The 24,421-nt window shown below is 51.4% G+C and overlaps 3 protein-coding genes across 10 annotated transcripts in view; 1 reads left to right on the forward strand and 2 right to left on the reverse strand.

Moving 5' to 3' along the window:
* ART1 (ADP-ribosyltransferase 1) overlaps positions 1-8,299 on the reverse strand; it is a 39,798-nt gene extending 31,499 nt beyond the window's left edge. For 6 of the 7 annotated variants that reach the window (XM_064492653.1, XM_064492654.1, XM_031460219.2 and 3 more), the window contains exon 1: positions 1,136-1,273. The gene's annotated coding sequence lies outside the window, so the exon portion shown is untranslated. Of the gene's footprint in view, positions 1-1,135; positions 1,274-8,209 lie in introns of those variants that run through there. The other variant, XM_031460223.2, reaches the window with a different exon arrangement.
* Positions 2,848-6,455, forward strand: ART5 (ADP-ribosyltransferase 5). Of its 2 annotated transcripts, none has more exons than XM_031460216.2 (5): positions 2,848-3,107; positions 3,313-3,495; positions 4,479-5,208; positions 5,822-5,854; positions 5,939-6,455. In XM_031460216.2, exons 2-5 carry the CDS (start codon positions 3,439-3,441, stop codon positions 6,043-6,045), a joined length of 927 nt encoding a protein of 308 aa, XP_031316076.2. In that variant the 5' UTR covers positions 2,848-3,107; positions 3,313-3,438; the 3' UTR covers positions 6,046-6,455. The 2 variants fall into 2 exon arrangements, with proteins under 2 accessions (XP_031316076.2, XP_010987307.3); XM_010989005.3 differs by having other exon boundaries at positions 5,942-6,455.
* LOC105098107 (short transient receptor potential channel 2) lies at positions 6,799-24,308 on the reverse strand. Its single transcript, XM_031460226.2, has 12 exons — positions 22,618-24,308; positions 20,654-20,866; positions 19,550-19,714; positions 18,259-18,433; positions 15,531-15,731; positions 15,282-15,444; positions 14,208-14,300; positions 11,687-11,879; positions 10,996-11,123; positions 10,794-10,872; positions 8,210-8,339; positions 6,799-7,313 (listed from the first exon to the last, which is right to left on the reverse strand). Exons 1-12 carry the CDS (start codon positions 23,107-23,109, stop codon positions 6,922-6,924), a joined length of 2,424 nt encoding a protein of 807 aa, XP_031316086.2. The 5' UTR covers positions 23,110-24,308; the 3' UTR covers positions 6,799-6,921.
* Between the last annotated feature and the right edge of the window lie 113 nt (positions 24,309-24,421).

The raw sequence follows: 24,421 nt of genomic DNA on the forward strand, positions 1-24,421 counted from the left end.
GTGAGGCGCTGTTCCCTCTGTGTGGCTCTGCACACACGGCCATCTGCTGGGAATGCCTTTGTAATGCTACCTACCCTTTAAGGCTTAGCTCAGGGGCCACTTCCTCCAGGAAGCCCTCTGACTCCTCTGGGCTTCTATCACCCTGTGCTTTTCTCTGTCACTGTCCTAATCATACTGGGCTGCCCTTCTGTGTCAGTCTCCCCTTTTGGCCTGTGAGTTCCTTGAGGGCAGATATGATCCACTCTGTGTCTCCAGAGCTCAGCCCAGGGCCAAGCACAGGTGAGGCCTACTGAAATGTTTGCTGGGAGTCTGAGAGGCTTTCTGGGTGTGGCTAACAATGCAGACCACTGCAGAGCAGGTGGATTGATGACTTAGTGACCAGATTTTGGGGGAATGGGGTATGGGCCAGAGTGATGGGGAGGGTCTGGGAGGCCAGGAAGTAGAGGCACTGGGCAGCCCCTTTTCCTATCCCAACTGCCCTCTATCCTTCCTCTCATCCTGCTCAGGGTACTTCTCTTATCAATTTCCTGTCATGCAGGCCCTCAGTGAACTTTTCCTACTGGGGATGTGACTCCGAATCCCTCCCTAGGAACCCCCAAATTTCCCAATGGCCCCAAACCTCCCTAGGTATCCCAAACCTCTCCGTCAAATGTGCAATGGCCTGAATGTTTGTGTTGCCCCAAAATCCATATATTAAAAACCCTAATGCCCAATGTGGATGTGATAATATTAGAAGGTGGGGCCCTTGGGACATAATTAGTTCATTAGTTCATGAACCCTCATGACTGCGATTACTGTTCTTAGAAAAGAGACCCTGCAGAACTCCCTAGCCCCTTCGACCATGTGAGGACACAGTGGGAAGGTGCTGGCTATGAACTAGGAAGAGAGCCCTCACCCGACCAGGCTGGCACCCTGATCTCAGACTTTCAGCCTCCAGAACTGTAAGAAATAAGTGTTCGTTGTTTATAAGTTACCCAGCCTGTAGTGTTTTGTTACAGCAGCCTGAACCGACTCAAAGCTTGCCTGAAACTTTTCCAGATGACTTCTGTAACTCTATGATTAATACTCCAATTTTCCCTTAAAAAAAACCTCTTCCCCTGCCCAGTGCCCAAGAGGAGGGTAGTGTGCCCCTTACCTAGACCTTCTCCAGGGTGGGGAAGCTGGTGTTGGTCTCCAGTGATGGCCACCAGGGGAGGGGAATGGCGGTTTTCTCCTTTATACCATCAATCCCCCACCCCTGCACCTCCCCCATACAGCTGCTCAGAAATGTGACACTCCCCCATCTATTTCTGGATGTCTCCTCAAGGCTCAGGAACACTCACCTCTGCCCAGTCTGCTCTGGGCCAGCACTCTTCTCATGAAAAAGGGAATCCCTGAAGCTAGAGAGAAAGTGGGCCGAAGCGTCAAGGATCCAGGCTGGGACAACTGCTTCCCCACTGGGTTTGGTCCTGAGTCCAGCACCCCTGGCCTCAGGGAGGATCTTCTTACATTTTGTTCCTTTCATGTGAGCATGGAAGGAGCATGGAGGTTCAAGGAGAGAGTCCCAGATTAAAGAGGCTGGGCCTTGGTCCCAGCTCCAGCACTAATTGGCCATGTGATGTTGGAGGACCTCTGCCTCACTCAGGACCCTTGTTCAAGGACTAGATTTGACTCCGTCTCTTGGGGTCTTTCTTGGGGTTCTAGGATTTGGGATGGGAAAAGCAATTCCTCAAAGCCAGAGGGTAGAGATAGGACAAAGCCATGATACCAGTAGATCTGGTCCCAGGGACTGTCCCTGCAAGTCTAGCTGTCCCAGACAGTATCTCCTGTTCCCGCAACTGTAAATGCTGAGGATATGTAGGTGAGATCCTGGTTTTCCACAATAATAGTAAACAGCAGAGTGACTCCTGATTTTCTAATCTTGGAGCGCTTCGGCATGGCCAATCTCATTGGAAGGGGGCAAAAGAACTTGTCTTGAAGCTGTGTTTGCCTGACAAGCACCCTGGTCTTTCGGGATCCCACTCTTTTCACCTCCCTCTCCACCCTCTCCTGAGCTTGGACACAGTTTGTCTTCCTTTTTGGGCTACAGAAAGGATTTTGGAGAAAGCAGGATTCCTGGTGAAAGTGAAGGAAATTCTTTGGCTGGCAACCTAAGGGGTGAGAGGACTAAGGATAGGGCTGAACTAATGAGCCTGACCAGGACGAAAGCCCTGGGGTAAGTTTGACCTCCTGTGCCCACCTCAGGTTCATCAGGTAGCAGGCAGCATCTCTTAAATCCTGGCTTTCAGGACCTCCAATTCCTCTGGGGTAATAACCCTCCCAACCTGGTGAGGCTCAGGCTGCCAGAACGCTCTTCCCAGAGCTGCTTGCTGATTCCTCAGCTGGCCCCTTCTCGCCTTACCTCTGAGTTGGCATCCAAAACTCAGAGCCAGGTTATTTATAGACAAGCCCAGGGAGGTGAGGGGACAGGCTAGTGTTTATAAACATGGGGTCACCTGAATCTGAGAGGTCGGGAGAGAGAAGGTCTGGGGGCAGGGCTGGACCTTGAGGATCTGAGACAGAGCGCGCAGCATCTGGACCAAGCTTACTGAAGGGAAGCGGGGTAAAGAGACGAGAGGGGGCTGGGGGGCGCTCAGATGTTGGACCACGGGTGATGCAATATGCGGGCCAAATGCAAATTGCAAGCAAATCAGGCAGTACACAAGTGGTGACCTCTCAGCGGGCTGGACCGTCGGGGGGGCTCCTCGGCCTAGTGGGCTGGTGACCGGGCCACAGCGGTCAGGGCCCGTCCGAGGGAGAGACCAAGTCTCAAAAGTCCCCTCCTTCAGCCCTAGTCTTGCTCGAAACAAAGAGGGCCTTGGAGAAAGACGGTGCTGCCCTTTGGAAGGAGAGTTGCGGCACTCAGCCCCTTCCCCCGCCACTCCCGCTCTCCCCACCCCAGTGTCTGTTGTTGGAGAAGAGAGGTGTCAGGTTACCGCAGCGGGGGCTATAGTTAGCCGCGGGACTTTTTTGATCCATGAGACTCCGGGGACTGGGGACAGGGGACAGCGCAGCGCCGGCGCAGACTTTAGCCCCCGCCGCCCTGAACCTTCTGTGCTCTTCCCGCTCGCAGCTTCCGCAACCTCCAGGTGGGTCCCCGCCCCCCACGCCCACCTCATCCCCTTCCCTCGCCTATCGGAGCCCAGTTACCGCCCCACGTTTATCAAACCCGGACGGCAAGGGGGCGACCCGGAGGCCAGGGAGCTGATACTGAGGTTGTGCTGGGAGAAGATAATATCCAAGCCCCGCCCACTCACTTAGGCCCGCCCTTGGTCCCTCCTCACGCCCCTCCAGGTCAGGAGCGGGACCAGGGACCCTCACATCACAGAAGAAGGGCTCCTGGTCTCTGTCCCGCAGCCCATCGAAGCCAAGACTCCACTCTCATCCGGACCTCACCCTCCTAAGTCTCCCTCAGGGATAATGCTGGTGACTCTGTTGATCGCCCTCAGCTGCCTGGGCCTCCACACCCTCTGGCAGGTAATAGGCAGGAACTGTCTGCCACAAAGGGAACAGTTCCTGGAAGACCCTGAGGAGGTGAACCCAGAGCCTGACTCCTCAAAGACCCTTCTCAGGGACTGTTCTCTAGGATGCCAATCCTCTTAATCCTCTTCCTCTCAGGAACCTCCATCCCTGCAGAGAGCCCCAAGTTCCCGTTCCCTCTCCCAGAACTCCCACCTGCACCATTGATCCTCCTGTGGTCCTCCTTCCTTCATACCATCCTCCCTAGGGACTGCCTCCAACTTTCTCCTCCCACTTCCTATCTCCCACCACAGGCCTAGCCCAGGCAAACCGGGTTGGGTTACCTGTACTGCCCTCCTGCAGCCCCTCTCAGACCAGGGACTCCTCCCCACTCCTACCCCAGGTTTGAGGATGTGGGCTTGTAGAGCAGGAGAGGACTCACGAGTCTCAGACCTGACAATGACTTGGTGTGGTGTCTGAACACTTACATGAGAGGGAGTCTGAGGATGACAATGGGATCAGGTAATTGGGGATTGGCTGTCCATTTGTATGTCATCTGCATATTGAGTCTTAGATCCAGGATGGCTCTTGAAGGTCATCCAGCCCTACATCCCACCAAATGCAGAAACCTCTCTAATGATAAAATGACCCCTTTTAGGTAGTACACAAGTGAGGATCTGTATGCTGTCCTTACAATAACTGTATAAAGTTGGAAGTATCCTCAGTTTATAGGTGGAGAACCTGAAGCCCAGTAAAGTTAGGAGACTTGCCCAAGATCTCACAGGCAGTAGGTGGTGAAGTCAGGATTTGAACCCATGTCTGTCTGACTCCAGTGCCTGTGTTATTTAAGCCCTTGGGCTCCTGCCAAATTTCATATCCCAGATATTTGGGCATAGAAATGAGCTTTTGTGTTTCTAAATTGATCTGCCACCAGGACCTCTGTCCAGTGCCCTGAACTTGTACGTTTTTCTGTGTGGCTCCTCTCTTCTTTATCTCCATAGGCCCAGTCTGTTCCTATCCTGTCCCTGGGCCTGGCTCCAGACACCTTCGATGATACCTATGTGGGTTGCTCAGAGGAGATGGAGGAGAAGGCAGCCCTTCTGTTAAAGGAGGAGATGGCCTGCCATGCCCTGCTGCGGGAATCCTGGGAGACAGCCCAGGAGGCCTGGGAGCACAGGCATCGAGGGCTCACCCTGCCCTCTGGCTTCAAAGCCCATCATGGAATTGCCATCATGGTCTACACCAACTCATCCAACACTCTGTACCGGGAACTGAACTGGGCCGTGCGGACAGGAGGCAGCTCCTGGGAGGTCTACATGGAGTACTTCCCCTTCAAGGCCCTGCATTTCTACCTGACCCGGGCCCTGCAGCTGCTGCGAGGCAGCGGAAGCTGCAGCATGGGACCTGGGGAGGAGGTGTTCCGAGGCGTGGGCACCCTTCGCTTTGAACCCAAGAGGCTGGGGGACTCTGTCCGCTTGGGCCAGTTTGCCTCCAGCTCCCTGGATGAGTCAGTGGCCCGCAGATTTGGTAATGCCACCTTCTTTTTTCTAAGGACTTGCTTTGGGGCCCCAATCCATGCCCTGTCTGTCTTTCCGGAGGAGCGTGAGGTGCTGATACCCCCGCATGAAGTCTTCTTGGTCACCAGTTTCTCCCAGGATGGAACCCAGAACCTAGTGACTCTCTCAAGCAGTAATCAGATCTGCAGCCACTTTAACTGCGCCTATCTGGGTGGTGAGCCATGCATGAGGGAAGCAGGACTGGCAGGGCGGGTAAAATAAACCAGGATGTCCTTCCCTTCACAACCCCCAGGGCCTTCAGGAGACCTGCTTGGTTAATGGGGAAGTTGAGTGCTAGAAGTTGACTGGAGTTATTTTTCTCTGTGACTCAGGTTCTGCCAGCTCTGAAAAGGTCCTATAAGTGTTTTCTGGATCTATGAATAGTCTCAGATAATTTTATAAGTGTTCTTGAAAGGTTCCTTATGCTCTACAGTCTAATAGACCCTAAGAACCTGGTTAAGGAGAGTATTAAGCAGAGAAAAGTGACAAGAGTGCTGCTTCCGACCCAGGGGGCCCTGGGAATAAGTGGGACTGACGGGACACATGTGCTATTCCTAAGGGCTGAGGCAGGGACGGAGTGACTGGGGCCAGGGTGGGAGCAGGGATGGATAGACAATCTGGGAAAATTTCCTGGAAGGAGGAGAAGGGAGGAAAGTCAGAAGTTTGTATGTAGGAGAAAGGAAAGATGGATTAAGATGGGGAATGGGCGTGCCAGGGCCTGGTGGGAATGGAAGCTTGGGGTGTGAGGGGCTGTCTATCTGGAGGCCTCACTATGCTGTTTATTGCAGAGAAGAAGAGGCTGAGCTGTGAGTCTGTGCCAAGTGAGTCAGCCTTCTGCCCCTCCCTCAGCTGCTTTGACTTCCCCTGGCCTACTGACCCTTCACTGCCTTTTCTTCTCTCTCCAGCAGGAGGGCAGCCAGACTCATCCTCCAAGGGCGCCTTCTCTCTGCTCTCCTGGAAGACCCTGCTCTTGGCCTCTTGGGGGTTTCAGCTGTTAGTTGCTGGGCCCTGAAAGTTCAATGCCTGCCACTTAGGAGTCCTGGGAACTGGTGATTTTCATATGAAGAAGAGCGGCTTCGAAGAGCCTGGAGAAGCAAGAACATAGTTTCGGACCCAGTGCTGGCAGCCATCTCCCCAACCAGGATGTCGAGGGATCTGAGGCCATGGTAGGGTGGAGGGAGCCTTGCTATGGTGGTGGGGACTCCCTGGGACAAGGGTACTACTGTGATGGCCACTCAATTAAACAGTGTTGTGGTGTGGTGACATCAAATATCATGATTGGTTTATTCCATGAGATTAGACCATCTGCTCTGTTCTGGCCTTGTGGGACTCAGGGACTGAGGGACTAAAAAGAATAACTTCTTGATCACGTTTAGTTATGGTCCCCTGTGCCGACCCCCATCACACACCATAATTTGCAAACCCAGGATCTTTAATAGCCAGAGGTTCCTCACAACAGCCCTGAAGGCAGGAAGGGGGACAAATGGCTTCCTCGGCCATCTGTCAGATGAAGAATGCACAGCCAAAGAAGGAAGCAACTTGCTTAAGGTTGAAGAGTTAATATTGAAACCAGGCCCCCTGCCTCCCAGTCCAGAACCCTTTCCACCAAAGATCTGGAGAAACTCAAAGTAGGACCCTAAGCCCAAGAAACTTGGGACCCCAGAGCAAGCCGTTTCTCTCTGCCCTGCTCCCACAAGGGTTTATTTCAGGAGTGAGGATCTCAATACCTCAAGAGACAGAAATTCTCACACATTCTGGAGGCAAGTGACGTCTAGAACAGAGACTTTATTTAGACAAGGGAAGCAGTATTGGCTCCTACTAAGTGACCCCACCTTCACCCATTGAGGCTGCTCTACTTGGCAGCAGAAGAAGGGAGCCTCCTACTGCATCAGGACCCCTCCTTGGTTCCCAAATCTTCCTCCTGGGGCAGGTCCCCAGCCCCCTCTGATTCTTGCTCCCTGTGCACTAACACGTGAGCTGGGGAGGAAGGGCCTGACTCTCTGGAAGCTGGAGTCCTGGCCCCTCCGGCGTCCTGAAGCCCAGTTTCTGAAGACACCTGAGTCCCCACCATCCCTGGTACTGTCAGCTCTGGGGTCTCGGGGATAGGGGGGCCCAGGTTCTGGAAGCTGTTGCGCACTCGGGTGATGTAGCGACTGAGGATGCTGGCACCATCGGGTGGCCGACGTGTCCCTCCCTCTACCAGAGTCCTCTGCACACCGGCAACCTCACTTTGCAGTCGAGAGACAGTCTTGGTCAGCTCTGTCAGCCTGTTGCCCAGGTCTGGGGGAGTGGGAGTAGTGATGGGGAGGCCTCTCAGACGATGAGCCTGCCCTGTATCCCTTCCACCCTCACCACAACCCCAGGGGATGCCATGCCTGGGGGGGTTCCTGAGGCAGGAGAACAAGGGGAAGTGAGAGATTGGCTTATGGGCTGGGGATCAGGTGGGCAGGCCGAGTCTAGGGCAGGTGAATCAGCAGGGCTGAGGTGATGGTGAGTTTAGAAGATACTAAGAGAAGGGGTCAAGAGTCGTAGGGATGGGAAAGGTTCTAATGGGTAGAGGTTTGTACACCCGCCCTCCTCCCTGTCAGCCCCTGTCCAGCGCACACCCACCCTTAGGGCCCAGTTCAGATTCCACCTCCTCTTTCTCCAGCTTCTGATACTCTATCCTTCTCCCTTCCTTGAGCCTTTCAAAATGATAGGCTCTTTCTCTCCCTTCGGCTCCCACTGCAATTGTGTCTCTTTTTCTAAGCACTTTCTGCCTAGTAAGACATTTTCTCTTCTGCACCAGATTGAAAGCTTCCCATGTGTTCCTGCTCTACACTTCCCACCCCAGCCCCATGACAGGGCTGGGAACAAAGGGGACATAGCAATGAGAACTTGTTGAATAAGTGAATGAGTGAATGCATGATGAATAACATGAATGAGTGAATGGGTAGGGGAGTGAGTAAGAGAATAAATGAACACATGATTGAAGGCAAAAATGAAAGATTAAATTAAATGAGTGTAGGAAATGTCTGAATGGGTCAGAGGGTCCACACTTCCTGTGGAGGTTGTGGCTTCCAAGGGCAGGTCTGAGGGAGCCACAGAGAACTGCAGGCTGGATGAGGGGGGTGAGGCTGGCTGTTCTAGCTGAGCAAGGAACAGGGATGGGGACAGCTTGGAGGTGAGCAACTAACCTTTCCGACGGGTCTCTTCGAACTCCCGCCGGGCAGTCTCTATGTAGCGCTGTACCAGGGCCTTGATCACACGAAGGTGGTAGGATCCATGCTCTTCCTCCCCAGGCCCTGCCCCTGCCCCAGGATTGGCCTGGGATGGGAAAACAGGAGGGTGAGAGAAATTCTTCACCCCCAGCCTTTCTCTAGTCACTGCACTCCAGGTGATAAAGGATGGAGGCAAAGTCTATGCAGACTTCTCTATCCCTGAAGGCCACACATCTAGACCCTGGTGCAGTCCTGGAAGGTGGTCTGGATGGAGGCCTGAAGTTGAGGAGTGGCTAAGCACAAGAGAACTAGGGTGGGAGGTGGGCTAGGCTTAGGAAAGGAAGTGGGGAGTGGACAGGGAGAAATGTTGAGCAGGACAGAGTTGAGCTCTCTCTCCTGCTATGGGCCCAACCTTGGTTTTCTTGGATTGAGTTAGTGCAGATTAACCCCACCCTTCAAATTCTGCTGAGGGGGAAACTCGGGAATGTGGGGAGGTATCTGCATGGACCAGCTCATCCACATGAGATGGAAATTATCATGCAAATTAGTATGATTGGTTCTGGGTCCAGTTTTAGGCCTCCAGACAGTACCATGAAGGCAAGTCAGGCCTATGGAGAGAGAGCAGAGGTGAAGTAGGCGAAGTGCTGGACTCGGAAGATAAAAACTCAATCCCAGCTGGGGCACTTTGACTCTGTGTGCCTTTGGCAAGCTACTCAACTTCTTCAGGCCTGAGTGCCTTCAGATTTTAAATGAAGATGGTGATAATGCTTACTTCCCAGGCTGCTAATTCTCTAGCATGGAGTAGGAGCTCTCTAAGTGTTTGGGAAATAATTATTTTTATTTATCTAGTTTCATTTATCTCTCTAAATATTTTATAGTTAACCTGTTTACTTTTACAATGCAAAAAAGCAAAGCATTTTATTAAATTTTTTTTTAATAGAGGTACTGGGGATTGAACCCAGGACCTCATGCATGCTAGGCATGCGATCTACCACTGAGCCATATCCCTCCCCGTTATTAAGTATTTTAAAAGCTGAGACAGGATTGACAGAGATGGGATGGCAAAAGTATGAGAGAGAATGATGGGTCCTTTCAGCTGCAGAGTATATAAAGCATGTTTCTTCTGTAAAATAAGGAATAAGAACTTTGGGAGGCCATTTCCTAACAACACAGGATAGGTGGGAGGGACACCTGACTGGATCACCTAAGAGCAGGTTAGTGGGGTGGGGGCAGCTGGAGGAGGGGCAGGGCCTCAGTGGGGGTTCAGTGGAGGGTGAGGGAACCCCCCAGCTGGCTGGTATGCTGGGATGCTGCCCATCCAGGACTGGGCACAGGCCCAGAGAACTGAACACAACTTCAGGTGAAGAAGCTGAGTTTCACGCTAGAGGTGAAGCAGCCTTGACACAGGGTCTGCAAATATCTGCATCCCCAGGCAGCCTGGACAGGGCCAGGAAGTGGCCAGGAACAAGGGTGATAATTCCAGAATCTGGAATCTGAGATCCATTAGGGTGACAGAGGTACCATGCAGGACAGCCTGGAGCCGGGCTGTGAGGTGAACTGGGAACCTCTGGCATTTGTTCTCTTGTAAGTGTCATACTTTCTCTGGGCTTTTGCACATGCTGTTTCCTGTGCCTAGAACTCCCTTCTCCACTGTACCTGCCCATCAACCTCCTGTTTATCCTTCAGGATTCTGTTCGGCCCTCAAGGTCTCTGGGAAGTTCCCTGATTCCCACGGCTGGGTCTGGGGCCCCTCCTCTGTGCTCCAGTAGCCCCCTGTTCTGTTTTCTGTCATGGGCTTGTCATCCTATACAATTACAGTCCATTTCCATCTACCACTCTAGACTGTCAGTGGCTCGAGGGACCACCATCTTTATTTCCAGTATAGGTTGTTGAACAAACTCTTGACCAGTCAGACAAGGGAAGGCCTTCCTTACCTGGGGATCCAGGGACTTCAGAGCTCCAGAATTGGGGCTCACAGTGCTGACCTGGAGGCCCTGCCTTAGAGAGACCCTCAGGTAACACGTTTTAAAGAGAATAGATAGAACCCCCTTCAGGCCTGGCAGTAATGCCAGTCTGAATTAGGAGGGGGTCCCATGCAAGCCAGACTGCGTTAGGGAGCAGATAATGAGAGGTAAGTTAGTCCCCTTAGTGGCCTGCCCTCCTCTCTCTGGCCTTGGTCACTTTTTAATTTCCCAGTTTGTGGGGCATTTTCCCCTTGGCTTCTTAACATGTTATTCTGAAAAACATTTAACCGTACCTTGGCCCAGTTTAGGGCAAAACATTTTGTCTGGAGCTTGTAGGGTACTGGTGGCTTGGGAAGAGGGTGGCATGGACTTCTGTTTCAGCTGGGTGACACAGGATTGGAAATTTAGGAAATGACTGGAGCCAGGATGAGGGAAAGGCAAGCCATATGAGAGAGTAGGAATTGGGAACTGGCTTTCTGGGGAACACATCTGGAAAGACAGACAAGCCAGGGGTGTTCAGACAAACGGATATTGTAGACAATATAGTTGAAAGCCTGATGTGAGGAAGACCCACAACAAGCAAATGAGGTACTTACAAAAGTGGGGATTGGGGGATAGTCTGGTTTCTTGGTTTTGCAGTAGGAGCAGCAACAGCAAATGAACCGAAAAATTCTCCTGAGGAATTTAGATGGTGGGAAGGGGTTAGTCTGAGGAGAGGGTCTAGGGAAGCGGAGGCAGGAGCTGGGGTAGGGGTGCTGAGTGCCTGGGGGTTGGGAGTGAGAGCTCTGAGGTCATCACCTGAGCAGGTAGAAGATGGCCTTGGGGGAGGGGAGGATGTTGAAGGGCACTGGCAGCGTCAGGCCTTCCCGGAAGTAGGACAGGTAGAGCTTGGAGCGAGCAAACTTCCACTCCACGTCAGCGTCATCCTGGGGGCCAGGAGGTAGCGGCTCAGGAAGGACTACTTTTGTACCTAGCCCTCCTGCCCACTCAGTCTGCCCCATTTTCCCCAGAACCCTCACATCTCTTCTTCTCCAGTGTGCCAACCACTTTCTTCTCCTCCTCATCTCCATCCTCACCTATCACCCACATTTCCCCTGCCCGCCTCCCCCTTTCCGCTCCTTCTCCCCATCATCTTTCATCCTTCTGACATCCAATTCCTGCCAGCCTGTTCTCCTGCCACAAGCCCTAACCCATCCGTCTCCTTCCCTCTCCCTTCTCACGTTCCCACCCACTTTTTTACAACACGTCCTTCCTCCCAACCAGAAAGTGCAAAAAGCACAAGACTTTGGAGAAACTAGTAGCATTACTAACACCCCCCATCTATAGAGAGGAAAATGAGGCCTAGCGAGGAACACTGGTCCCCAGTCACAAAACAAGGCAGCAGTGGAGGCAGAGCAGGAAGCCAAATGTCTCAACTCCTTGCATCCTATTCCTCTCCCTTCCTTTCTCCCATCTCCTCCCTGACTCAAGCCGGCCTCACTTCACGCACCTCAATCTTCTGGAAGGAGTTGGTGATCATGGCAATGAGCATGTTGAGCAGCACAATGACCATGACGATGGTGAAGATGCCGTAGAGAGCTCGGCCCACAAACTCAGGCACCAGAAACTGAGGCATGTCAACCACGCTGTGCTCCTCCATGCCAAACATGGTCCAGAACAGAAACTGGAAAGTCTCATTGAAACTGGCACGTTGGGCAAAAGGTAGGATGTGAGGGGTTGGAGAGGAGCCTGAGTGTCACTCAGACCCACTCTTCCTCACCCTCCAGAGCCCAGCCCAGGGCACTCTGCTGCCATTTCTGAGCTCTAGCCAGTATTTACTGAGCACATAGTGCTGAGATGAACAGGTGCTAAGGATTCAGCCATGAACAAGACAAGTACTGTCCCTGTCTTCAAGGGTATCCTACCTGAGATTTTTAGCAAAAATACTTTTGACTGAATTAGCTGTCAGCCATGAAGAAACAGGAAGGCTCAGCCTGCCCATGCTACTGTGGACGGCCTGATCCCACCAGGGCCCATAAAGCAGGCTGAAGGGGGAGCTACTGTCCTTGGCATGAAGATTCATGATTTAAACTGTGTCAGCACAGTTCCTCAACATCCTGAAGCCAGGACATGAACAAGGATTCTTGGTAAGAGGATTGATCTGAATAAAGCCTCCATTTACTTGGGAGCCATGAGAACGCCTTGACCAGCTACCACAGGCCCAACTGCGGGTCCTTCAACATCACCGACAAGACCACCATGTAGCTGTGCTCATGAAGGACTCATGACTGAACAACTGCTTTGGAGGCTGCCCAGAGACCCCTGGCCTGTTGGAGAAAGCTTCTTGGTAGGACCTTCCTAAGCTTCTTGACCTGGCCCTTCCACCCTCCCAGCCTCCTCTCTCAAAATTCTCTTCATGCTCCAACCATGGGGAGTGTCTTGCTAATCTCCCTGCTTTGATACATGCCTCCTTTCTGTGCAGAATGCCCTGCACCTTCCCTGAAGTCCACAACCCTTGGAGGTGGAGTCCAGATTCTCCCTTCTCTATGAAGTCTTCCCTGATCATCAAGACAGAGGAAGGGGCTTTCCCCTCTGGTACGCACAACATAAGCCCTCCTTCCTGGTAGCACAAATCATCTCAAATTGAGCTTATTGGTGCACATGGGTCTCTTCTCCAGGAGACTGGGTTTGGTTCACTTCTGTCTGAGATTCCAGTGCCAGGGACAGGATCTACTACAAAGAAGGTGTCAGGAAATGGGTGTGAATGCAACTTCAGTAAATGAATGACAAAGGAAGTGAATGAATTTAAAAAGTGAGTGAATGAATAAACAAACACAAGAATTAATTATTGGCCATCTTTGGGGAGAACTGAGCTTCAAAAAGAATAATGATTCTAATGGGATATTATATTTAAAAAAAATCTTTCAATCCATAGTGATACTTGAAAAGAATAGGGGAGAAGAAAGATAGCACTTCTTTATAGAAGAATGCCAGCTAAGAAATGTAGAAGGAATGACGGCAGTAGAATATCAGCATCTTGAAGCCACAGTTGTATTCACTGATTCAGGTAAAAGTCACCTATGGATGCTAAAGCCACTGGGGGAAGGGTTAGCAGGAAGTGGCCTCTGTGAGTGTCTCTTTATTACCACAAGGGTATCCCTAGTGCCTTTACAATGGAGAGGTTTGCTAGACCAGTAGGTCTTGTCAACGGGCTAAACTGACATCGTGTGCCTCCCAGTGGGGTGTGATGGAATGTACACGTCATCAGCCAGGCTGTGTTCTTGACAAGATTGCTTAACTTGAATCTGATCATGAGGAAATAGATAAATCCGAACTGTGGAACACTATACAATATAACTCTGTCTGCATTCTTTGAAAAAGTTCATTTGTTGTGAAAGACAAAGAAAAGGTAGAGTGTGTTCTAGATTAAAGGCAACTGAAGAGATATGACAACAAAATGCAATGCATGATACCAGATTGGATCTCAGATTTTTATAAAACTGGAAAGACTGTTTTTGGGCAATTGATGAATTTGGAACAAGGACTGTGGAGTAAGTGATATTATGGAATTGATATTACATTTCTGAGTGTGATATGATTTTGTGGTGATGCTCTTAGGAGACATCTTGAACTATCTAGGAGTGAAGTATCATGATGTTTGCAACTTACTTTTGTATGTTTCAGGGGGGAAAAAAGAACAGAGACTAATAGATCAAGCAAAATGTAGCCAAACATTGACAACTGGGGAAGCTAGGTGAAGGGTATGTGGGTGTCTACTGTGCTTTTAACTTTTTCTTAGGATTCACATTTTTTCAAAATTAAAGGTTTGGGGAGAAAGGGAGTGAGTGAATGAATGAATAAATGAACAAATGAATGGAGGGGTGAGTCAATGAGGGAGTGATTCACTAAACCAAAGAATTAATTATTGAGTGAATAGAGGAGAGAGGAGGGGAAAAGAAGTGGTGACCCCTAAGCTCCAAGCTGCATGGTCCCAGACTCCCACCTGCCCATCCTGCCACAGCCCAGCATACTTGCCCAGACGCTCCGTCTCCTGGTAGGGCACGTAGATGTTGTTGAGGCCACAGAGGAAGGCGGTCAGGATGATCATGAGGATGAACATGAACCTAGCAGGGGATGGGATGGGGAAGGGTCAGAGCAGGTCTCCACTCTGGGAGAAGTCAGGTTCTGGGAAGAGGGATAGGGGCTCCCAGGCTCAGCCTCTACTTGACAAGGGTTCAGTTTGCTTATTACTAAGAAGAGAGAAATTAGGGGGTGGGAAATGAGAATGGATTTAAAAGTGGGTGCTGAAGCAGGAGCTCTCCCTCTAGAATAAAAGGTTCTCAGTTGAAGCTGTCAAAGACAGGGATGGGCCAGGCTCCTAGGGAGGGACTGAGATGCTGAGATGTGGTACAGAGATGAGGGAGAGTCAGCAAGTCCTGCTGGATAGGATTTATCACCAGCAGAGTGAAAGTCACACGTGAGGTTGAGTTGGCCTGCAACAGGAGGGCTAGGAGAGTCTCAGGGGTAGGGTGGCAAGTTTTCCTCCAAGATGCAACCAGGGCTTTTCCCACCCAGAACACCCACTCCAGTCCCACCTCAGGCAAGGGATTCCCAGGGAAGCAGATACTAACTAGGGCTCTAGGGTGATAGGCCAGTTATGGCTGTAAATGACTGGATGATAATTACCAGGAAGACCAAATAATGCCATGAGTTCAAAGAGCAGCTGTAGTGGGAACCATTCAAGGGAACCCCTGAGTCCTGCACCTTACCACAAAGATGCGAAGGCTGAGCCTCTCCCCACAGAGGGTCATGGAGGCAATGACAAAACTGGGACTGGAACTCTTTCTATCAGTGGCTCCTGATCTTTGGAGTCATGGGCCTCTTTGAGAATTAGATGACAGTTATAGATCCTCTCTGCAGAGAGGTGGACATTTACATTTGCATTCCAGGTTCTGCCTGTGGTTTCAGTGTTTCAGGGGTCTCTGGAGCCTGTGCAAGGAACCCAGGTTAAGAATTCCTGTGCTAACGAGATCTAGGGGATTTCAGAAGGAGGTTGAGCGAGGTCCCTCAGAGGGGAGTGTGCTCTGAGCAGGGGCTGCACGCACCGGATCATGTCGTCGATCATCCTGCCAATGGAAATTTGCAGGGTGCCCAGTGACTCATGGGCCGGCAGGATGTAGGCCAGGCGGGTGAAGCTGAGCATGCTGGTGATGGCAAAGAGCACCTCAGCCAAGAACTGGGGGTCCTCTGTGCGCCACTCACTCCGCTCTGTGCAGGTAGAAGGGGGTGAGGCCGTTCTGAGTCAAGGAAAGGAGGGGACTGGGGGACTCAGGGCTGAGCTGGGGGACACTCACCAGCCGTGGTGAAGTAGTGGCAGGCAGCACCGCCCAGGGCATCCCGGCAGTGCATGTGGGCCAGCCCGGAAAGGAGGAGGCGCAGCGTGAAGGCCGCCAGGTACAGGGACAGGATGACCATGTCCAGGAAGTTCCACCAGTCCAGGAGGTAACTGCGCAGCCCCTCGATCCACACTTCCTTACACTCAAACCACAGGAAGCCTGAAGGAGCCGGTGGGGCACCAGGACAGGGTGAGGCCCCACTTCCTCCTCCGTCCAGGTCAGAGTGAGCTTGTGGGTATGGTTGATGGAGGGGGATACCACCCATGGGGTGAGTGTCGGGGAGAACTAAATCTTCACAAGCATGATACTGATAAAATGTAAGCATTTAATCTGCTTAAGTACAAAGTCATCTTACGTGAAAATAAAAACGACTTTCGGCTAATGCAGACTCAGCTCTGGGAGGGGGGTGGGGCAGGGGTCCCAGTCAGCCAATACTCAAAGTGAGGAACACCTGGGAGAGGCTGGTTATTGGGAGGGAATGATTTGAATCTGTTTCTCCCTGCCCTCCACCAAATAAATATTAGACAAGTATTTAAATAATATTGATTTAAAGGGGCTCCAAATGATTAACCTGCTCATTTTCAGGCGGGGGCCCAGCCCCAGACCTGGGGATGGAGGGTCTGGGAGCTGCCATAAGCCAGGTGAGCCTGCCACCTCATACCCTTCTCTGTTCCCTGGACAAGCGTGTGCTTTCTCACTCATAGCTCTGTCTACCTCGAAAGCCCTTCTTCACCACTGGGGCCCAGGTCAAATATTACCTCCTCTGTGAAGCCTTCTCTGACCAGGGGGAGTGAGTTCTCACAGCTCTCTTCAGACCATGGGGCACTGCAGAATATCTCTCCCTGGGTCTGTCCCCCTCCCTTCCCATGAATCTTGAACCCCTCAAGGGCAGGGACCATGGCCAATTCCCATCCTTGTCCCCAGTGCCCAGAACAAAGCCTAGTGGTCACTATTAAACACTGATTAAGCCCCTACCATGGCTAGTAGGATCCTGTGTGTCCTTGGCCTCCCCGGGTTCATCATCTGGAGAGGGAGGCAGGCAAGTAGCCAGGTGGTTACGGCCCAGTGTGGTGAATGCTGAGGCCGAGAGCAGGGGAACAGAGGCTGCTGTGGGAGAGTTTAGGAATGGATCCTCACACCGATGTGGGGACCAGGGAACACTTCACTTCTCACGGAAAGTGATGTTTGAGCTAAGACCTGCCGGAGGAGTAGGAGCCTGCCAGGTGAAGGGACAGCGTGGGAGCGGAGAGGGCTGTGGGGAAAGAGGATGCATGCAGGCCCAGAGACAAGTGGAGCGTGATGTGGTCAGGAACTGGATCCGTTCCTGTGGCAACAGAGCACCTTGTGAGGGTGGGGTGGATGCTCCATGATGTGCGTTGCATGGATGGAAAGAAACCTATTTAATGTATCCATGTGTTCTCAGGGCTCCACTCACAGTATGGCAGCGGCAAGTGTTTATTGCATGAAGAAATGTGGAGTTTTAAGATTTCCCTCCCATGGGCAGAAATGTATTCGTTTCATCTCCACCCAACACAGGTCAGTAATGTTTAGTAAATAATTGGATGAGAAACTTTTCCTCTTGGACCACTGTTGTTTTCTTTCCCAGAGTTTCTTGGCCAAATTTCCTTTTGGGCCTCACTGACTGGCTTGGTACAGGGTGGAGCAGCAGACTTAGTCTACTGGTGGCTCGGGAGTTTGCTAACTAAGCTAGAGGTAAGTAAAGGGAAGACAGATGAGGAAGGGGCTGCCGTTCCAGCTGCTGAGCTGACCAGCCAGGGGATTCTGAGGATTCTTGTCAGCTGCATTTGCTGAATTGTTTGAGAATACTCAATTCTGCTATAGAAGCAAAGAATACCAATGGAATGGATGAAACTTTTGCATTAAGCATAGATAAATTATTGGGGTGACATGTTGGAAAAATAAAGCAAGTAGAGCATATGTGTGTGAAGATATGTAGAATATTTAGAGTAGACACTAAATATGCGTGATACACTGAATATACCCTTCAAATTTATCAGATCTTAAGTCAGCTACCCATTGGTGATACCCATGTTAGCTCATATGTCCTCTACCCAAAGATTGCAAAGAAAAGTCATAACTGCTCACCAGGATGATTAGCAAGCTACAGCTGTGGTCAGACATACTTGCCCCTGTGTTTCTCCCACAGATCAAGTGTTGGGCCCAGGCAACTTCTGGCTGTTTCATCCCCTGCTCAAACCTCAACTCTGGTCCTTGTAATGACACCATCATAAGTACACCATTTATGGATTGAATAAACTGTATGATTTGAGCATCTTAATCTGGTCTCCCAGCCTTTCTGGTCCATGACCTTTGGGATAGATTGCCTGGTGGTATACTTGCAGGCTACCATTATACCAAGGTAACCTCCCACCTGACACCATGGACCAGTGTCTTATTTATGAGAAGATGGGAACATCCAGAGTGGGTAGTTGCCAGGGTGGGGGAAGAACGGGGTCCTTGCTCAAGGGATCTATCACAGGGCTAGGTCCCCTGTTTAGGGGTGAAGGGGAAAGGTCCTTGGTGGGCTAGAGCCCAGAGGGATCTGGTTATATGTTCAGGGGGCATCTGTAGGGACATCCGCCCACCCATAGGGGTGCTTACTGTGAAGAAAAGTGAGGGCGTCCCCCAGGAGGCCTGCTATAAATAAAAGCCCCACACCCGTTACCTGCAACCCAAACCATGTGTAGTGAAGTCTCCCAGACGCTCTGGCTGCGGCCACGGAAGGTACTCAGCTGCGTCTCCATGACTAAGGACTCTCCCAGCAGGAAAAGGAGGAACCACAGATAGGAAGCCGAGTGCAGCAGGAACTTCAGCACCGGGATCTTCAGCAGGCGGCCCAGCTGTGGGGGAGGAAGGCAAGCCAGGGTTCTCACATCTCTCCCCTCCCTGGAGAACTTCCAGTAGGGTCAGCCCCCTCGAGACTCCTCCTTTCACTCTCTCACTTACTTAGATGCTTATCAAGAATGTACTACATGTTAGGCCTTCCCCTTTCTTATCTATTGTTTCCTTCACAACTGTATGAGGTGGGTATCATTATTCCTATTTTTAAGTTAACGAACTGAGGATCACCGAGGGAAAGTAACTTTCCCTGGGAGGTCCCATAGACTCTTCAGTCTCAACCATGTCAAGAAATAAATTCCTCCTCCCCTTCCCGACCTGGTCTCCCCTTAGAAAACGACCTGGTCACTCAGACCAAGAAGCTTAAAGGTGTCTCTGCATCGTCTCTTCTCTCTCACATACTCTGACAATCTCCCTAACTTCGGACCCTCCCTTAATCCATCCTTTGCAGCACTAGCAGAGAGAGCTTTCTAAAACACAAAACTAATGGGATGTCTCACCTCATTAAAATCCTGCAGTGGCTTCCATCATTGCTTAAGGCTCTGTGAGACCCGGCCCCTGCCTTCTTTCCTGCATTTATGCTTTAGCTGCACAAAATTCCTTTCAGTCTCTAATACTTTGTGCTCTCCCTCCTTGGGGGGTTGGGAGCACTGTTCCTGCTTCCTGGAGCACTGCTCGCCCTAGTCCTCACCCGGTTAATGCAGCTGGGCTTGCTCTTTATTATATCCCCAGCACCAGGCACGATGCCTGGCTGCCAGGAGGCTCTCAAGGAAATATCTGTTAAATGAAGGAATAGAAATATCTGGGTCCACAAGGGCTCCTAGAGAATTTTAGCTGGGGGTGGGAGTCTTTCTAGGAGAGTATAGGGCTGTATAAAGGATTCAGGCTTTGGAGGCAGAGAGACCTCAGTTTCAATCCTAACTCTGCTATTTACTGTGTCCCTTGGACACAACAGCACTTCTGTCCCCTCCCCCCCACCCCTAAAATCCAGGTGCAATGCCTACCTTGCAGGGATACCTCAAATTACCTAATGGGAGCATGTCCCAAGTGCCAGGCCCAGGGCCTGGCAAAAAAGCAAGTGCTCCATAAATGCAAGTTATAAATTTTATTCTCAATACCTGGGACTTGGGTGCCAGCCAGTAGCCCAGGCAGAGGAAGGGCATGGTGAGGAAGATGAGGAAGGCGATGAAGAGCTTCCAGATGGTGGTGCTCCCACGCCAGCCAGCCAGGTTCCCACACCAGATGGAGGACAGGACTTGCTGGCAGATGGGATGTGCTACAAACTAAGCAGAGATGGGCGTGAGCAGAGGGGGTGGCCACCAGCCAGGGAGGAAGGTGGGGAGCCAGCTGGGTGCACAGTCATGGAGATTGAACCACGTTTCTTTTCTCCCCTAGGTCAGGCGGCTCTGAAGAGAGGCAAGTCATTTGTCATTTGACCTTGGGCAGACACCACCTCTCTTTGGGACTTGGTTTCCTAGTCTATAAAGGTGAAGCTTAACTTGAAGATTTTCCTGCATTCTCCAGGTCCCACATTCTTGAATCTGAGTCAGGCAGTGGTGAGTGCAACTGGGTACCCAGTCCCAGAACACTCAGGATTCCCTGTCTTCTTAGAGATGTGGGGCACCAGCCTGCATAGTCTTGAGGAGGGGAGGAACAGGAAAAGGGGGTTTGGTGTCTTGGGGAGACATTACGATGGCAGGGTTTTGGTTAAGCTCCTGGGGGGCTAGGATATCTGAGGGTTGGGAGAGGGAAGAGTCAGGGGCTGGGGAAGGTTATAAAGGGAGCATGTCTTTAGCTGAGGGGGGCGGGCATCTCATGAGACGAGGAATAATCATTTGATAGCCAAGCCCCAAGAGGTCCAGTCTAGTCTTGCTGAATAGTGTGAGATACTGAAGTCTAACAACAGAAAAAGACCAGAGCAAACTTATTCAGCAAGTCAGAGGCAGGGCTGATGGTGAGACCCAGATGTCTGGTCTGCAGGTGGGGTCCGGGTGGGTAATGGGACTTCCAAGAACTGGAGAGAGGTTAGGGACTTTGAAGGGAAGGGAGGGTGAAAGACTCATAGGATCAACGGCCTTGGCAGAAGGGTGATCGGAATCAAGATCTAAGAGGGTTTCAAGGGCAGGGAAAGGATTTGCTTAGGCTTGGAGCAGGGGATACCTAAAGGTGGCAGGGCAAGGAGTCGGGGCAGGGTGGGGGGAGGTGGGTGGGGCCCAGCTGACCCGCTTCTGGTTGTAGTTGACGGCCAGTCGCAGCCTTGCCAGGTTGGGGATGCCTTCCTCAAAGGCCTGGCCCAGGCCCTCAGCCTCGGGCTCAGTCTCGCTGTCCGTGCCCAGGTCATTGAGCACTGCGGTGACCTCGCTCTGGTTCCGGCACATGCCCAGCAATTCAAAGCCGTAGTCCTGGCTCAGCGACTCCAGGGCAATGTACTCGGGCTGCAGGGAGGAAGTCCACGTGTGCCCACCACCCTGCAGGCCCCGCCCCATTGGGCCAGCCTCCCTCCCCCCATCAACAGCAGGCCTGGGCCACTCTGCCCTGCCCTCGGCCATCACTTCCCCACACCTGCTGTCACCCTGAGTCATCTATTCCTTTCTCCTCTGCCACCTTACCTGTCCTCCTGGCTATAATGAGGTACCTCCTGGGTCAGCTTGGCTTCTCTGGTGCTGCGTCTACCTCGTTGTTGTCACCTTTGCTCACCCCATTTCCCTTTGCCTCTTCCTATCCTACCTCTATTCCTCCTTTCTTTTTAAATATGAAATTTTTTAATTTTGGGGGGTAGGTAATTAAGTTCGTTTGTTTATTTATTTATTTTTCGTGGAGGTACTGGGGATTGAACCCAGGATCTTGTGCATGCTAAGCATGCACTCTATCACTGAGCTATACGCCACCCCCTCCTCCTCTTCATGCCTTCTTGTTTTCATTTAATTAATCTTCTTGATCACCAACCTTAATCTTCTTGAGCACCAACCTTGTATGAGAACCCGTGCCAGCAGTTGTAGGAGCTGCAGACAGAGCGGGCAGTCTTCGCCTCCATCTTACCTGTCCTAGCCTTGGTTTTACTTGGGGCCCTAACCCCAGAGAGAATCCAGGCTGGGACTTCAGGAGGCTAGGTCTGAGTCCCCACATGGCCCCTTAGGTGGTGTCACATTGGGTAAGGTACTTCCCCCTTCCAGGCTGTAGCTCCCTTGTCTGGAAAGTGGGGATACTAATTCCTGCTGCCTCCTTCTGTGGGCTGCTGTGAGGATGGAGGGAAAGTCCTTTGGAAAGGGCTGTTCTTTGCTGCTACCTGGGAAGTGAGGGCTCTTCATTCTGCAATCCTTCTAAGATTCCAGAGAAGCAGCAGGCTCTCCAGCCAGCTCACCTGGCACAGGCCACATCCTGCCTTAGGACTTCGTTTTAGTATCTTGGTCTGTTTCCCCACCTAATGGTAACCTTGAGCAAGAGGACCAAGTCTGCCTGGCACAGAGAGATGGATGGAACCAGCATGTATTCCATCCAGGACAGAGACCCTGCACTCATCCTGTATCTACTTTTGCGAGCCAAGAACTTTTGCTTGGACTGCACCCCTACTTCAAATATCCTCCCTACTCCTCTTCACTTGTGTCAAACCACCTGGTGATGTAGCTAAGATAATCCAGCTTCTTCCAAGGAGTCTACCCTGCACACAACCACTGTAGCTTCTTGACCTCTTTTCTGGTCCTTGGAAGCCTATAGCACCATCCACAGAGGCACTGAATGACACTGAGCTTCCTGGAAGTCTTGTCTGCTTCTCTCTGCCCTCTTCCTGCTGTGATCACAAGCTGGAGACCCTAACACGCAATGCTCTGGGTGGGACCACACAGTAGGTATTCAGAAAGGATGGGTTCTACTGAATATTGTTTCTAAGTCTGTCCAGCTGCTTTTCCATCTGTGTTCTCTCTCCTCCCTCAGACAGACCCAGGACGCCACGAGGGTTGGGTCTGTGTTGCCCACATAAGACTAGGTGCCCCTAGAGTGACAGCTCTATGTCATTAGATGAAGTCCCCCTTAGGGCAGGGTTCTGTAGCTCCCCATCAGAATGGAGGTTTCCTGAGAACATCTTTCTGTTGTTTCCCACTTTCCAGAACACCTACCACAGGCCCAACCATGCCTGGGCGGAAGGACAGATATGGGGCACTGAGGGCAGAGGCAAGGAGGAGAAACCAACCTTAAACTCAGGCTCCTTGCGGGCCAGGCGCCTGAGCTCACGGCTGAGCTGGAAGGCAGCCAGCATGGCGTCCTCACTGGCCAGTGAGAGGTGGGCGCGGCTGGCGATGCCCCGGTAGGTGTTGATGCGGGACAGGGAAAACTTGAGCAGGTCGTAGCGGCGTGCATTGCTGCACTCGAGGCAGGCGCAGGAGACAGGGTGGGGCCGGGCGATGGTGTGGCCCTGGTCCATGAGCAGCTGTGCAATCTCATACAGGTCCTTCTGGCAGGCCAGGGTGAGTGGGGTGATGCCGGGTGCAAAGCGAGAGCCGTCGACTGATGAGTCAAAGAAAGCCAGTGAGAAAGACTTGGTGTCCACCTTGCGGCCCTTCTCCCGTTCCAGCCGGGCCAGCAGGCGGCGCACCACTGCCAGCTGGTTTGTGTCCACGGCCACAAGCAGGGCCTCGTGGATCTGCCGGAAGTCAAACTTGACATTGGCCAAAAGCACATCCATGATGGCCTCGTGGCCCAGGTGGATGGCCAGATTGAGGGCTTCCCTCCAGGAGCGGTCCTCGGCCTCCTCCACATTCCGCAGGGGTCCGCCTGGTCCGCCGCCCGTGGCCTCGACCCCCGTCTCCAGCAGCTGCTGCACAAGGCCCAGCCGACCCTCCTGGATGGCACCCAGCAGTGGAGGTGGGAACTTCAGTTTTCTGTTTATGATCTCCGTCCAGTTGGGCTGTGGCTGGATGAAGTAGATGGGGGACTCTGAGTCTCTAACCTCCTTTGCTCTGGAGCCTCCCTTACCTTTCTACCTTCAAGCCCTTAACCCTCTATATCGAGCCACCGTTGCATTCCTCCTTATCTCAAACACATAGTAACAAACATTTTCTTTTTTTGTTTTTGGTAATACTTATGTAGTGCTTATGTATGCTGGGTAGTTCCCTCAACCCTGCACAAATATGTAACCCATTCAATTCTTTTTTTTTTTTTTTTTACCTCCCGCCCACCCTCATTCAATTCTTAAATAACCCCGTGAGGTAGGAGCTATCACTCCCTCTTTAACAGGGGAGGAGACTGAAGTACAGACATGCCAAGACACGTCGATGAGGTGGGCACCCAGTCTGGCTGAGGAGCTGGTGTTCCTAACTACTCTTCTAGGTTACTTCTCAGCTCAAGTGGAAATAATTAGCAGTAGAGTAGCTTTTGATTCCTGGAGTCTCTACTTCTTCAAAACCCTGTAACTGTGGGATAGAGTAACGTAGGGAAATAACTTAAGAATGAAAATAACAATGTTACCACTTTTATCTGTTTTACCCTGAAATTAAATTCTGCATTAAGTATGTTATATACTCTTGTGTATCATCTCGTATAAAGACAATATGAATGTCCCCCACCCCTCCGCCCAATTATGCGTAGGGAATACATTTCATCTTCATATTTTCCAGGAATCATTTTGGAAATACCCTTTTATACCATAATAGTAGCTTCCTGTATATTTTTGTTAAGGTGTTAGCAAATAATATGCCATTTACTCATATGAAATGCTGATAATATTGAGAAAATTGGTCTTGGTTGAAAAAGCATTTCTTTTAAAAAAAATTTTAGTGGCTTAAAGCCACACAAATTTATTCTCTCACGGTTCTAGAAGTCCGAGTTCGGAACTCACATCATTGGGCTAAAGTCAAGGTGGTGGCCGGGTAGGGTGGCTCTAGGGGAGAATCCTTTTCTAGCTTCTAGAGCTGTTTTCCCTGCATTCCTTAGTTTATGGCCACTTCCTCCATCTAAAAAGCCAGCAGCATAGTCTCCAAATCTCTTGAAGATTTGAC

This window comes from Camelus dromedarius, chromosome 12, assembly GCF_036321535.1.
Source record: "Camelus dromedarius isolate mCamDro1 chromosome 12, mCamDro1.pat, whole genome shotgun sequence".
Classification (NCBI taxonomy): domain Eukaryota; kingdom Metazoa; phylum Chordata; class Mammalia; order Artiodactyla; family Camelidae; genus Camelus; species Camelus dromedarius.

Excerpts from the sequence above, each read along its gene's own strand:
- ART5 (XM_031460216.2), top strand. The coding sequence starts at position 3,439 with ATGCTGGTGACTCTGTTGATCGCCCTCAGCTGCCTGGGCCTCCACACC. Across the intron at positions 3,496-4,478 it reads GCCTCCACACCCTCTGGCAG|GCCCAGTCTGTTCCTATCCT; the intron begins GTAATAGGCAGG and ends TTATCTCCATAG. Across the intron at positions 5,209-5,821 it reads TAACTGCGCCTATCTGGGTG|AGAAGAAGAGGCTGAGCTGT; the intron begins GTGAGCCATGCA and ends TGTTTATTGCAG.
- LOC105098107 (XM_031460226.2), bottom strand. The coding sequence starts at position 23,109 with ATGGATGTGCTTTTGGCCAATGTCAAGTTTGACTTCCGGCAGATCCAC. Across the intron at positions 14,301-15,281 it reads ATGATCGACGACATGATCCG|GTTCATGTTCATCCTCATGA; the intron begins GTGCGTGCAGCC and ends ATCCCCTGCTAG. Across the intron at positions 8,340-10,793 it reads ATCCCCCAATCCCCACTTTT|GCCAATCCTGGGGCAGGGGC; the intron begins GTAAGTACCTCA and ends TTCCCATCCCAG.